The 14,735-nt window shown below is 36.7% G+C and overlaps 1 protein-coding gene across 1 annotated transcript in view; it reads left to right on the top strand.

Annotated features, from left to right (window-relative positions):
- Positions 1–14,123, top strand: part of LOC106876389 (glycerol-3-phosphate acyltransferase 3) — a 51,975-nt gene extending 37,852 nt beyond the window's left edge. The window contains exons 7-15 of the mRNA XM_014924906.3: positions 1,602–1,676; positions 2,577–2,666; positions 4,388–4,478; positions 5,784–5,899; positions 7,202–7,257; positions 8,147–8,232; positions 10,711–10,839; positions 12,166–12,245; positions 13,926–14,123. Of these exons, the coding sequence (XP_014780392.1) occupies positions 1,602–1,676; positions 2,577–2,666; positions 4,388–4,478; positions 5,784–5,899; positions 7,202–7,257; positions 8,147–8,232; positions 10,711–10,839; positions 12,166–12,245; positions 13,926–14,013 (811 nt within the window). The 3' untranslated portion in view covers positions 14,014–14,123. The remainder of the gene's footprint in view (positions 1–1,601; positions 1,677–2,576; positions 2,667–4,387; positions 4,479–5,783; positions 5,900–7,201; positions 7,258–8,146; positions 8,233–10,710; positions 10,840–12,165; positions 12,246–13,925) is intronic.
- The last annotated feature ends 612 nt before the right edge of the window (positions 14,124–14,735 follow it).

Below are 14,735 nucleotides of genomic sequence, written 5' to 3'. Positions count from 1 at the left end.
GTAAAGCATCTTGCTCAAGATACTTTATTTCAGGAATCGAACTCACTACCTTATGATTGTGAGCTTGATGCTCTAACCACTGAGCCATGTAAATATAACAGGCATAAACAGCGATGGTACTTAATATTTTGGCAGTTGAATATGTTTGATAAAGGACAGTCTCATATAATTTTGAAGTTTCCAGACAAATTATGTAATTGTGGTAGTGCCAAGTTTAGTTTTATATGATGGATGCCTGCCAAGGAGAGATGATGTGGTTCAAGCCTAGTAGTTTGCATTACACAGACAGGTTCCTAAATTCAACCCTTAGAAGAGGACGGAGCTAATTTGTCAACAAATCATTTTTGTGCTAGGACAAAGGGTCAATCTCTAATACCTAATAAGATTCAAATATAGGTTTGATTTTTTTAAAATTTTAGTTAACATTTATTGTTAACTTGAAAATAAATTATTGAAAATAAATTATTTTATCTTCTTTAACCCTTCAGCATTTAAACTGGCCATTTCTGGTGTCGATGTAATCAACTAGCCCTTCCTCCAAAATTTCAGGCCTTGTGCCTATAGTAGAACGGATTGAACTGGCAGAGTCATTAGCAGGCTGGATGAAATGCTTATTGGTATTTTACCCATTGCTATGTTCTGAGTTCAAATTCTGCCAAGATCAACCTTGCCTTTCATCCTTTTGGTGTCGATAAAAGTACCAGTGAAAGACTGAAGTCGATGAAATTGATGAGCCCCTCCCACTGAATTTCAGGCTTTGTGCTTTTACTAGAAAGGATTATTATTATTATCATTATCATTATTATTATTATTATTATTATTAGTAGTAGTAGTAGTAGTAGTAGTAGTAGTAGTAGTAGTAGGATAGCAAATAGGCAGAATTGTTAGCTGTATTGACTGGGGAGACTAGGGCAATGGTCATGACCTTTTGCAGGCCACTCCTACACAGTTGTAATCTTTTTCATTTTCATTTTATGGGTTTAGTCAGAGAAGGAAGGGCAGTGTATATGACCTTTTTTTTTTTTTTTTTTTTTTTTTTGAGTCTCAAAGGCTGGTGACAGGATAAAGTGGTGAAGTATGCAAACTGCAATACATTGAGATATCAGGTTCTTCTCAGACCAGAGGCATGGTCTGAAGTGTTGCAACAGAGTGGAATCTGCTACAGACCAGACACTCAAGAGCTAAGTGCTGCTTTAGTGAAGGCCAGTGTCACAGTAATAATATGGGTGGGGAAGGAGAGAAAGGGTTTGTTTTGTTTTGTTTTTTTGTATTTTCTTGTTTTGCCATTTCTGGGAGGTGAGATATAGTAACAAAGATTTGGGTAGGGAGTTCAATAGGCCTGAATATGTGAAAGCCATTGTTGTAATGATAAGTATATGTTTGATGGATGTGGTGGTCTTTGGAACAAAGCCAACATTTATAAATTACCACTGTTTTCTTTATTCTGGTTTGTGAATGTTGACTTTTACCAGTCAATCCAATAGTATGAAAACAAACATATTTCCTCCACCATGAAAACCATTGTTTTGTTGTTTTTCTTTTTATTGTACATTGTTACTGTTTTTTTTAATTTAATTTTTTTTTTTTTTTTTTCTTTCTAGACTTGTCCTTGCAGTCATTGGAACATGCTGGTTAATAGTAACAACAGCTATAATTGGATATCTTCCAAACAGCTTGTAAGTGTTTCTTTAATCTTTTGTCTTTTATTATGGCAGTTGTTGATAAATGTTGGAGCTGGAGCACTAACTGAAAGGTTATGGTTTGTATCTTCTCATAAACACTGCTCTGAGTCCTGGTCTTGAAAGAAAGGAAGAAAAACAACTATTACCCAGAAAATTTGCTCTGTCTGTCTACAGAGCTGTAACTTAATATCACTGGAGTCAGTAGATTCACTGTTGTAAGCAATAACAGAATGGGAAGATCTCTGCAACCACTAGACAGAAAAGTCAAACCTTCAGTTCTGTTCCAATGAACAAATAGCTTGTGAGATTTACCAATAATAACTGTTTGGCCAACATATACTTATGTTTCCTGTGTTTGTCAAGATGAACATTGCTCAATCAATGGCCAATTTTACCACTTACTGCTCTAGAGTGTATCCATAATATACCACAAATGTAGCTGGATTGATGGAATTGTTAAAGCATCAAACAAAATGCCTTGTATTTCTTCCAGCTTTGTACATTCTTTGTTCAAATCCAACCAAAGTCAAATATGCCTTTTGGGGGCCCAACAAAATAAAGCACAATTCCAATGTTGGGGGTAATGGATTGACTAATCCGCTCAACTCAAAATTGCTTATCAAACTCAGCACTGCAAGCCATCAAATGAATTATACCACTGTGCGGTATCTTCTTGTAGTTGGTTGAACTGAGCCAGAGAAGGTTGAGTGTTTCAGCCATAAACACAGCACAAATGTATAGTGATTTAATAGAAACTACAGTTTCTCTCTTCTCTCTACTCAACCAGCTGTGGTATAGTATATTGCTGTGAGTTTAAAATCGTCTTAAATGCTATAATGTTTCGTTACTTTCCCAGCTAAGTTAAACCTGAAGAATTTTTCCCTCCATTTTCAGATTCAAGAAACTTCTCAACCAATATGTCAGTCTAATGAGTCATCGGATTTTAAGCCGAGCCTTTTCCGCGACAATCATATATCACAACAGGTAATTATTTTGATGTTTGACATGAAATTAATTAATACTAACATTGATGATGGTAATAGTGGTAGTGATGGTGATCCTCCCAGCAGCTCTGCCCTGGTTCTACAGATCTTTCAATTGGACATTCTAATCATGATCATGTTGCTTTTTACTTTGTTTATCCAATGTGACCTTCCTTTTTTAAGGTAGTTGGTTGTAATTTAAGAGAGATTTGGCTGCCATTGATGAAAGAATCAAAACAAGCACAGATTTTCTCTTGTTGGCTTGAACTTGCAGAATTCCTAGCACATTGGATTAAAACACTTAATGTTCTGAGTTCAAATTCCACTGAGCTCAACTTTGCCTTTCATCCTTTTGAGGATGAAAATAAAGTACCAGTTGAGCACTGGGGTTCTTGTAATCGATTTACCCTCTCCCCTAAAATTGCTGGCCTTGTGCCAAAATTTGAAACCATTGTAATATACAACAGCAGAAACAAACAGGTGCCAGGCAAAATGTTTTATGGCATTTAGTTATGTCCCCTTAGATTCTGAGTTCAATCCTATCGAGACCAATTTTATTCTTTTACTCTTCTGGGATCAATTAAATAGTCACCATTCTTGTATTGAGATCGGGCTAGTCAACTCATTTCTGGCTCTGTGTCTAATGTTTGTGTATATGTGAACACATTTAGGTTGGTGAGTTATACTACAGCTTTGTTTCAAATTCTTGCAACAATCAACTACAGTAGAAAACGAAACATTTTCAGCTACTAAATAAAAGAAATCCACAATGGATAATGTAATTCTAGATATACTGTCTTTACAAAGAAAAAAAAATGCTGGATGGTCACTTGCTGGGTTGCCTTTGATGATTATGTCAACTCCATTTGGTTTAGCCTGAAGCTAATCAACAAAGTAAAAACATGCCCTACTTAAAGCTTGACTAGTTAGCAATATAAATGAATATAATAGGATATAATGTATAAAATAATGTAATAAGTATTGTTCCAGCAAAGTAAAAAAAAAATTCCATTTATGCAACTATATAAATATAAAAAGTAGATTAGTTTGGGGGGGTTTTTTCGGTTTTTTTAACAATAGTTGCCGAAAAAAAAAAACAGTTAATGTATGTTGGTTTTAAAATGTCTGTTTACTTTTATGTGAGAAATGAGACAGTTAAATATCTGGGATGAATTATTTTATTGCATATCAGAATTTATGAACAACAGTGTTGTGAGTTACAGGTTTCCAATGGGTTAATCACTAGTTCACTGCTTTTCTAACAGCAGGAATGCCAAGGGAGTGTCTGTAACTTGGGGTAGGGACAAATATCTCACCAGTTTTGTGATTTTACAAACAGAATTGTATGGCTTATATAAATATTAAAGCATTAATTTCATGAGTAGGCTGTTCCATTTATCAGATCAACTGAAACCATCATCATCATAACCGACAGAGTTTCAGTTATATATCTGTGTATGCATGTGTTTGTATGAGTGTTTACATTAATGATTCACTGAAAATCACTGAGCTACAAGTGGTAACATAGTTGTCATTTTCCCTGTCAACAATTCATTCTCTAACTCTATACTTTCAAAGATGTGTGGAATAAGAGATCCCATACTTGAAAAACAGTTAATGGTTAATAAGAAGAAGGCCAACTGGCTGTAAAATGATGCCTCAGTAATATGTATTAATGTTCAGATTTCTCAACGGATTTTTTTTTTTGTTTTTGTTTCTCAGAGAAAACCGTGCTAAAAATGGTATCTGTGTAGCAAACCACACTTCTCCAATTGATGTAATTATCCTTTCTTGTGATAATTGCTATTCTATGGTAAGTAAACGATTTATCATTCATACCTTTTTTTTTTTTTTTTTTTTTTTCTTCACCCTTTAGCTTTCATATCAGCCATATCAGGCCAAAATATTTAACTTGTTTTCAGTTGAAACTAACCAGATAAAATAAGTACCAGTTGAACACTTGGATCAGTGTAATTGACTTAGCCCCTCCCCTAAAATTGCTGGCCCTGTGCCAAAATTTGAATACTGTAGTTGATTAAATTGACTATAATCTAATCACCACCACCACCACCCCTTTATTTCTTTGTACCCGGATCAGAAGTCTGTGCTTGTATTAGAAATTGCTATGGCATTTTATGAGAGACTTGTCTTTGTATACATTTGCTGTCTTTGCTCAATTTCTCTTTTTCTTTCTTTCTTTTTTTACCGTAGTTAATTTTATACACACACACACACCAAATACTTTCGTTTATAACTTATCCTTGCAATGTTCTCAGATTTTTGTGACAAATGAAAGAAATCAGTACAGATTATATGCCTGGCAGTATTTATGTCTCTTTTATGGTATGGTTTTCAGTCCTTGGGCTGTAGCCATGCTGAGTCTCAACCTTCAAGGATTTCTCTTGATCATATCAACTCATTTATTTCTGCCTGCACTTATTGATCTCTACATATTAAATTGCTGAAGTTTTGGGTTTTTTGTTTTGTTTGCCTTTTTTAAGGGACACAACTCCTTAATCTTTCAACACTATTTGGGGTATAGGGGTACCAACATGAATTTTTTTTTTTTTTTTTTGGTGTTTCAGTAACAATGTTGGACATTTCAAGGTGCAAGGTTGCTAAACTCATGCCTACTGACCTCTTCATTTCCCAGCCAGATTTGGGACTGGCTCTATCAAAGTTACAGGACTCACTGCACCATTTTAAATCAATACATACACATTATATAAGACTGGTTTCCACACTGTTTATCTACAAGATTTCATTCACAAGGCACTGGTCAGTTTGAGGTTGCAGTAGAAGTCTCATGCACTTGGTACTTCAAGGTAGGACTGAACCTGGAAAAGTAAACTTTGCAACCACACAGCTATACCTGCGCCTCTCTTTGTATTCAGAGTTCATACCCTACTAGGGACCAACTTTTTATATTCACAAACTCAATTAAATAATTGTGAGTGTTGAGTTGGTACCAGTAATATCAGTTCAACTGGACATGCTTCATTCTCCCCAAAGAAATGTCAATGTTTCACCAATCTATATAAATAAATTACTAAATCCAGTATGACTATCATAAGTCATCTTTGACATTATCAATTATATGCTACTTCTCTTTACTCAGGTTGGTCAGGCCCAGGGTGGCTTCATGGGGATCATGCAAAGAGCCATGGCCAGAGCTAATGCACACATTTGGTTTGAACGTTCTGAAAGTAAAGACCGAGAGGCAGTAGCACGAAGGTAATGGTCTTTGATTTTTTTTTTTTTTTTTTTTTTTTTTTTTTTTTTTTGTAATATTTATTTGTTCAGGAAACATAAAGCAACACTTATAGCCTTCTTCATGAGAGCTTCTTAAATTGGAAGATTAGAATATATGATTTATTCGCGAGTAGTGTGAGTGTATATAATGCCTGTCTGCATATATGTTCGTGTATATAATATACATACATATATATGTGTGTGTGTGTGTGTGTGTGTGTGTGTGTGTGTGTGTGTGTGTATAGTTTCAGGCTATGTTCTGAGTTCAAATTCCACTGAAGTTGACTATCCCCTAATAATAATAAGACTGGAGCCTGGTGTTGCCATCCGGTTTCACCAGTCCTCAGTCAAATCGTCCAACCCATGCTAGCATGGAAAGCGGACGTTAAACGATGATGATGATGATGATGATGAATAAGGTGCTGAGCTGGCAGAATTATTTGCACTCCAAGCAAAATGCTTAGCAGCATTTCATCTGTCTTTACAACCTGAGTTCAAATTCTGAGAAGTTCACTTCCCAACCATATTTCAAGTTCAATCCCTCTGCGTAGCATCTGGAGAAAGTATCTTCTGCTATACCTTGTACCAACCAATACCATGCGTAAACTAAACTAAAAAAAGACCATTTCACATCGATATCCTTTAAGTTCATTTATGAAAAATATGCATATTAAAGCTTCTGTTTTATAATGTGAGCTACAGCCTAACGATGCCAACTGGCAATATCAGTTTTCTGAGGGTTGCACCAATTTGTGCTGATATAATGTAGGATAAGTATAGTAATAATAATATTAATAATAATAATTATCCATGGATGGAATTTATAAATATTTTAAAGCACTGCATTAAAATTCCATCCAAGGATTACTATTACTATATATAATATATATATGTGTGTGTGTATGTATGTACATATATATATATACATACACACACACACACACACACACACACACACACACACACACACACACACACACACATGGTCTGATCAATAGGTATCTGGACTGTTGCCATAGTAATGAAGCTAAAGTTCACAGAGTGAAACCACTTGCCACAAATTGATACTGGACTCTGCTGTACATGCGCACTAAGTTTTAACGTTCTAGCTCACTTCCACTGTTTACAGCAGTGCTTGGAAGGAACGTGTGTAGCGTGTGATTGTCGCATTGACTATGACAGAGAAAGTTGTCATGGCATTCTCTTTTTTCCCTCCCTTTTTTTTTATCTCAAGGATTTAGATTGTTAGATCAAGCTCTAATCCATTATTATATTTCTTTGCAGATTAAAAGAACATGTTGACAATGAAAATAAATTGCCAATATTGATATTTCCTGAAGGTAAGCAACACAGGCTAACTGTCTTCAGCCATATTAACAAGAAAAATTATTTATTTCCAGCAAGATTGTTGTTATTGCTTAGTCCTGATTAAGCAGACTTATTATCAAAGATTGTCCAGCTTTGACCATCCAATCTCTCCCTTTCTCTCTCTCCCTTTCTCTCTCTCTCTCTCTCTCTCTCTCTCTCTCTCTCTCTCTCTCTCTACACACACTCTCTCTATCTCTCTATCTCTTCACACATACACACACACACTCTCTCTCTCTACACACACACACACGCAGAACCCAGAACCATATGGTTAGGGACTATATGCTAACCACCTACTAATGTAGCATATGCGAGAGCCCCAATCTTCTTAGTACTTCCAGGTTAGTGACACAGTGGTGTATCTTACACAAACAATTTTACTGGAAGATATTCAATGTCTTTTCTAGTGCCTTAGTCAGATGCTATAACTCATAACCATAGAGAAGGCTGGAGAAGATGAAGCTGGACAAGAACTGAGTGTTGATCCTCATATTGTGGCTGTAAACTTTCCAGATTCTTCTTAATGTAAGAAAGGCACCAAAAGATAAAATAATTTCCAGCTTCCATGAACACATGATGATGATGATGTTTGATATAATCCCTATTGCTGGAGTAATCAATCATACTTATTGATAACAATCTCTACTCTTGTCATCTCTATATATCCCTTGTTGTAGTATAATTTACTATAGAATAGATGACATATCTTCTGAACAGCATTTATACCTCTTAGAGTTTTTCAGTTTGCTCTTGACTAAGGCAGTGTTGGAACATCTAGAGTTTTCATTATTTTTCTTTCTTTGTTCTTAGTTATTTTTTCTCTCTTTCTTCTTTCTCTTATCTTCCTTGTATCTTTTCCAGGTACCTGTATAAACAACACTTCAGTGATGATGTTCAAAAAAGGTAGTTTTGAAGTTGGAAGAACAATTTATCCTGTAGCTATTAAAGTAAGTGTCTCTTTTATCTTGAACTTTACTGTAAATGATACTCAGGTACACTACAACTTATCAGAAAAGGTTAAAAGAGGGGATAGAGAGCAATGCACAATACACAGAATGAAATACAAACAAGATAGAAAAGTGAACATTGAAAGAGGCATAAAGAATAAGGGTACATAAGCATATCAGGTGTACATTTACATATTTAAGAAAGCATAGGATTTTTGAAAGATGCTGTGTCCTGACAGTTAACAAATACAGGTGGGGTTTTTTAAATTTCATGTTTTTAATAACAATACTCATCATCATCATCATCATCGTCATTGTTTAACGTCCGCTTTCCATGCTGGCATGGGTTGGACGATTTGACTGAGGACTGGTGGAGCCCAAAGGCTAAACCAGGCTCCAATCTGATTTGGCAGAGTTTCTACAGCTGGATGCCCTTCCTAACGCCAACCACTCCGAGAGTGTAGTAGGTGCTTTTACGTGTCACCCGCCCGAAGGCCAGTCAGGCGATATTGGCAACAGCCACGCTCAAAATGGTGTATTTTATATGCCACACGCACAAGAGCCAGTCCAGGGACACTGGCAACGATCTCGCTTGAAAGTCCTTACACATGCTGCGGGCACAAGTGCCAGAAAGGCGACGCTGGGCACAGGTGCCATCCCGATTTCGCTTTCGCTTGCTCCAATAAGTCTTCGCAAGCTGAGTTTCGTGTCCAATGAAGGAGACGACGTATTGTTAACACATAATGTAATTTATAGTATTTTTCATCATTGATATGGAGGCAGCCAGGTCAATCTTGTTTCAATAACCACTCATATCATTGGAAAGATACTGAGTCAAGTATTGTGTTTGGGTAATTGTATTTGGCAGTTGTATTTTGGCAACTGTACTCTACTAGCATATTGTACTCTACTCTTCATTCCTTGATTTCACCATGTAGATGCTGAATGTTGGCATGTCCTTTGAGCTTTAAAGCTCAAATAATTTTAGTGAACTAGACAATGTCCTTATAAAGGTCACACTTATCTGCCATCCAAAATATCATGCAGTCAATAAACTGTCAACAAGGATAAGATAAGATAAGCTGGAGCCTCACTGCATTACAGTGATGTCCATTTAAAAGCAACCTTAAAGGGAAAAATCAATGTTGACATATAAACATGGGACTGGGAATGAGGCTATGGAGTGTATCTGGATCAGAGAGGAGACACAGAAGAAAAGCAAAAATATCTAATGGCTATCCAGTATATGTCTCAAGGGAGATTTTGCAAGCAGCCCAGAAGACATCTATTGAACTACTGGCAGATGTCCAGTAAGTACATTGTGAACATCTAGTGGGCATCTGAGGATCAATATACCTATCAAACATGAGGAGGCCTGAATAATTTTTACAACTTCTTGCAGGATACGAACCAAATATTCTGGAATTGATTTTAAAAAATTAATGGAACAAACTGCTAAAAAAAAAACATAACATTGAAGTATTTAAAACAAAACTCAGTGACCTTCAAATTATGGCCACACCATGAAAAATTTGTTTTCAATAAATTTTTAAACAATAAGTTACCATGGGTGTGTGAATGTTTGTAGATATTCTTGCTCCATTACTTTTGATTTTCTCTGATAAGTGATATTATATAGGCAAGGCTATAAGGCGCAAGCATGGCTTTGTGGTAAGAAGTTTGCTTCCCAACCACATAATTTCAGGTTCAGTCCCACTGCATGGCATCTTGGACAAGTATTTTCTATAGCCTCCAATGTCTTGACTAGATTTGGTAGATGAAAACTGAAAGAAGCCTGTTGTCTATATGTGTGTTTCTAAACACTACTTGATCATTGGTGTTGCCATGTTTATATCCCCATAACTTAGAAGTTTGACAAAAGAGACCAATAGAATAAGTACCACACTTAAAAAAAAGTAAGTACTGAGGTTGATTTGTTCAACTAAAATTCTTTTGGACAGTGCCCCAGCATGGCCACAGCATAATAGCTGAAACAAATAAAAGAATAAAAGAATATAATTAGGGCTTTTATGTTCTTATTGAAATAAATCCATCCATTATCATCACCTGCACTACTTTCCTTTTTGCCATCTCTGAAAGGAGATACTTTCCGTGTTCGAAATCAGATGTTACTGGCCACCAACATATTCAAAAAAGAAGTCGCTGCCCTTCAGGGGTTTTAGATTGGACAATTGAACAGGAGTTCACTGCTGCAGCTAACAACCATCGCATTGGGACTACTGACCATGTTATATAGCTTGGAGTTCAAACTATGCAACAAACATCATGTATTGGTGTGTCTAGTTAAGGTACATAACTCTGCATGCCTGAGAATCTGCTTATGCAGTTGTGTAGTTTATTTACTCGTCGATATTTGAACTCAGAACATAAAGATGAACAAAATGCTGCTAAGTATTTTGCCCAGCATGCTAACAATTTTTTTTTTTTTTTTTTTTTTTTTTTTTTACTTTTTGACAGTATGATTCAAGATTTGGAGATGCATTCTGGAACAGCAGCAAAGCCAATTTACTCAGACATTTGAGTGACATCATGTCTAGCTGGGCCTTAGTCTGTGATGTTTGGTACCTACCATCAATGACAAAAATGGTGAGTTTATTGTATCATTTCAAATTCCTTCTAGTGTAAAGTCGATATCTAAAAGTTTTATTGTCAATTTTCAATATTGGTGCAAATCTACAAATTTATATGGGAAGCGTAAAGTTGATTGAATTAAGCCACCACAATTCTTTGACAAGAGGAAAAACAATGGGCCATGATGGCACCTTTTCAAATTCCACCCGTCTAACACCCGTGGACATGTGTACAAAGTCAGAGTTATTGTTAGTAAGATGGTTAATAATTTTATGAGCATCTGCCAAGTCAGCTGCCAGACATCGGAGTTTCAATGTATCCATGCCCAGGGAAGTAAGGCGTTCAGAATATGGCAAATGCCTGATGGAGGGTATTCTCTTGGTTGCACGTCGCTGAACGGTTTCCAGACGATTAATATCCTGGGCAAGATGGGGGTTCCAGACCGGAGACGCAAATTCCAGGTGAGACCGCACCATAGCTATATAAAACCTCAGATAGATAACCGGAGAGCGACTCACAAAGGACTTGGTAAGTGATGCCAAGACACCCTCAGCCTAGAGGGGCAATTAAATACTATAAAATATGCCAGTGCAATAGAATACTAATTCTGCCACTAAAAAGATATTTCTTTTAAACGGAAGGTAAGATGTTCATATGTTAGCCAAACAATTTGAACTTAAGATGTTCAAATCTTAACTCTGTAACACTATTATCTTGGTGCTTTATTATTCTTTCCTGCAAGACAGTGGAGTGGCAGAATCATCAAAGCCTTAGAGAAAATGCTTTGTAATATTTAGTTACATCTTTTTACATTATTGGTTCAAATCCAATCAGGAATGACAGGTTTTTGTGCTGAAAAGGAGATGAGGTTTAATCAACTGAATTCTTTCCTAAAATAAGCTCTAGTCTAAATACTGGAGATGTCTTGCAAACAACTCGCACATGCAAATGCTACCAGTCGAGAACTCCGCATACCGGAAGCCAGCAAGTGTATGAGGTCATCAGGAGAGAATGCGCGCCGTTTTGGGGCCTACCTCTCGACGGCATCAATGCGCACCGGCCCCCCTCACTGATATGAGGCCCCGCTTGCTAGATCAACTGGTTATTAAAAACAAAGCTCAATATTTCTCTAGCTTTATATTGACTTTATCCTCACCCAAAATAAGTATTGGTGCAAGTGCTGGAGATTGATAAATTGGCCTCATCCAGAAATACCCTCACCCCAAAATTTTGCAGGCCCCATGCCTGTGTAAGAATTCCTTACTTTTTTTCAACCATGTTCATCATCTTCATATGATTGTTTATTTATTTGTTTTAAAAAAAAATTTCTTCTCTTTGTAGGACGGTGAAGATGCCGTGTCATTCGCTAACAGAGTAAAAGCTGAAATTGCTAGAAAAGGAGGATTAGTGGACTTGGAATGGTAAGTGACATGACAGCAAATGTTTCAGCCACAAACTCTAACATCAAAGTCTTTACAAATAACTTACTAATAGTTCTCATAAGGAGTTCAAATTCACTGCAGTTGGTTAGCTAAGTATTTTAGCAGTAAACTTAGTTCTCCAATCAATGTAAAATAGTAGAAACCAAGGAAACTAGTGATAATCTGTGTCAGTAAATAGTAAGTATAAAATGTTTACAAAGTGGTACAAGTTAGTTTACTATGAGAAAGAAGAGAACTCTGTTTTTAAGCTGTGCCCTTCAAGTAGAGAGATGGAGGGCTTCCTTTGAAACATTAAAGCTCCCCTCTTCTTCACAGTAACCTAACTTTGCATGTGTGTATGTGCCAAACTATTTTCTCTACAACACTAAATTGTCTACAAATCTTGACTCTGTCAAAAACAGAATCTAGTGAACTCCTTTTACAATCAAATCCAAGTACAATGAGTACAGGTCAGTTATTAGAAATCTCAGCCAGTTTATACTGTGTCCTGTCACCATTGCTGCATTCCATCCGTTTATCTAAGTGTATGTCAGTCCCACAGAAATTCTGTAGTTCACTGATGTAAGCTGCAGTGCTAACAATGTAAAATTAACAAGTGTTGTATTTATTGACTTGCAGTGTTTGTGTGAATGGGTATATACATGTATATACCCACTTGTGGGAGATGTAAGGAATAGTGATTTATGGGAGGAGGGAGAGAAAATTACATGGAGAGGGCATGTGTGTGTGTGCGTGCGCTCATGCGTATATACACACAAACACACACTCATATCTTCATAGGGTACAGGTATGATTGAGGGTCGTGCAGTTTGGTTCACAATCATGAAATCTCAAATTTGACCCCACTGCATTGGAGCTTGGCCCAGTGTCTTTCATGATAGAATTAAGTCAACCCAAACCTTGTGAATGAAATTAGGTAAATAGAAACTGTGAGGAGATGGCGGGTGGGGGGGCACCATTGGATGGATGACTGGTATCTGTGATACAAAGGACCAGGCTTGTCATACACTGTGGCTGCCTAATGATTACATTAAGAAGGGAAAGTCTCTGTGGAATTCTCAAGCACCGACAATGGTAAATAGTTCTATTGATCAAAGAACTAGAATAACCATCAGCCATTTACTCTTGCACGCATGCATGTTAGTGAATGAAGATAATTTAACTGATTTACTGTCAGAATCACTTAAACTAAAGACAGACAAAACGCCACTAAGCATTTTGCCCAGTGTGCTAACGATTCCACCAGCTCAATGATCCTTTCTACTATAGGCACAAGGCCTGAAATTTGGGGGACGGGCCAGTCAATTAAATTGACTCCAGTACGCAACTGGTACTTAATTTATCACCCCCAAAAAGATGAATGGCAAAGTCAACCTTGGCAGAATTTGAACTCAGAACATAGCAGCAGTTGAAATACCACTAAGCATTTCGCCCAGCATGCTAATGGTTCTGCATGCTAATGGTTCATGCTAATGGTTCTGCCAGCTCACTGCCTTATATACATCAGCTTAGTAATGACAGTTATTTTTTTTTTTTTAAATCAATTGAAGCAATATAAATATAGTAACAAAAAGTTTAACAAAAAACTTTCCTTTTCGAGTTCCATTTTTGCTTTACCTATATTTGTTTTTTAACATTTTCACTTTTCTCTCTCTTCAGGGATGGTCAGTTGAAACGGACACAGGCAAAAGAATCTTTAAGAAGAAAGCCACAAGAACAGTACAGCAAAACTATCAAAATAGACTGAAAAAATATACAAAACAAAAAGACAAAAAAAAAAGCTAAAGAAAAGTAAATCAAAAATGAAAAGAACTCAAAACAAAAATCCACATAAAAAAAACATTGAACAAATGCAAATAATGAATTTAGTTGCTATTAATAATTTTTTTTAGCAATTAGAATGGAGTGGGGGGTGGGCCTTTTTTTGTTGTTTGTTTTTTTTTAATATGCTAATGAGCAATAAAGCAGTTCTGTTTCCATTTCTTTCAACTCCTCCTCCTCCTCCTCCCAGCTGACTCTTCACTCTTCTGCTTCCTTGCTTGCCCCTCACCTCACCTCTCTCTCTCAGATCTCTGTTGAAGATTTTGGAAACAGTTCTGTTTGGGGTTGGGGTGGTTATTTGGGGAGGTCTTTTGATGGGTCAGGAATGGGTTGTGATGAGTGTGCAGAGCTGTCGACCTCACGCTGACCTTTCCAGAAACGGTCAGTGCAAAGTTGGTGAGGGTGGGGATTGGGAAGGGATAAAAAAAAAAGTTTGATGATGGACATAGACTCACTTGATGGATGTTGGTGGACATAAGCATACAACGTGATGGATATTGATGGATAAGAGAGAGAGACACACACACACACATGTGGTGGGCATTAGTGGGTGGATGCAGATACACCTGCTGGACATTGGTGGACAGAGCAATACAAAAAAAAAAAGGGAAGGGCAAACAAAAAATACCAGCTGTGTGCTAATGTTTC

Source organism: Octopus bimaculoides, chromosome 14 (assembly GCF_046866305.1).
Source record: "Octopus bimaculoides isolate indiv1 chromosome 14, ASM4686630v1, whole genome shotgun sequence".
Lineage (NCBI taxonomy): Eukaryota > Metazoa > Mollusca > Cephalopoda > Octopoda > Octopodidae > Octopus > Octopus bimaculoides.
The sequence above is the reverse complement of the archived record's forward strand: the minus strand, read 5'-3'. Positions and strand labels throughout refer to the sequence as shown.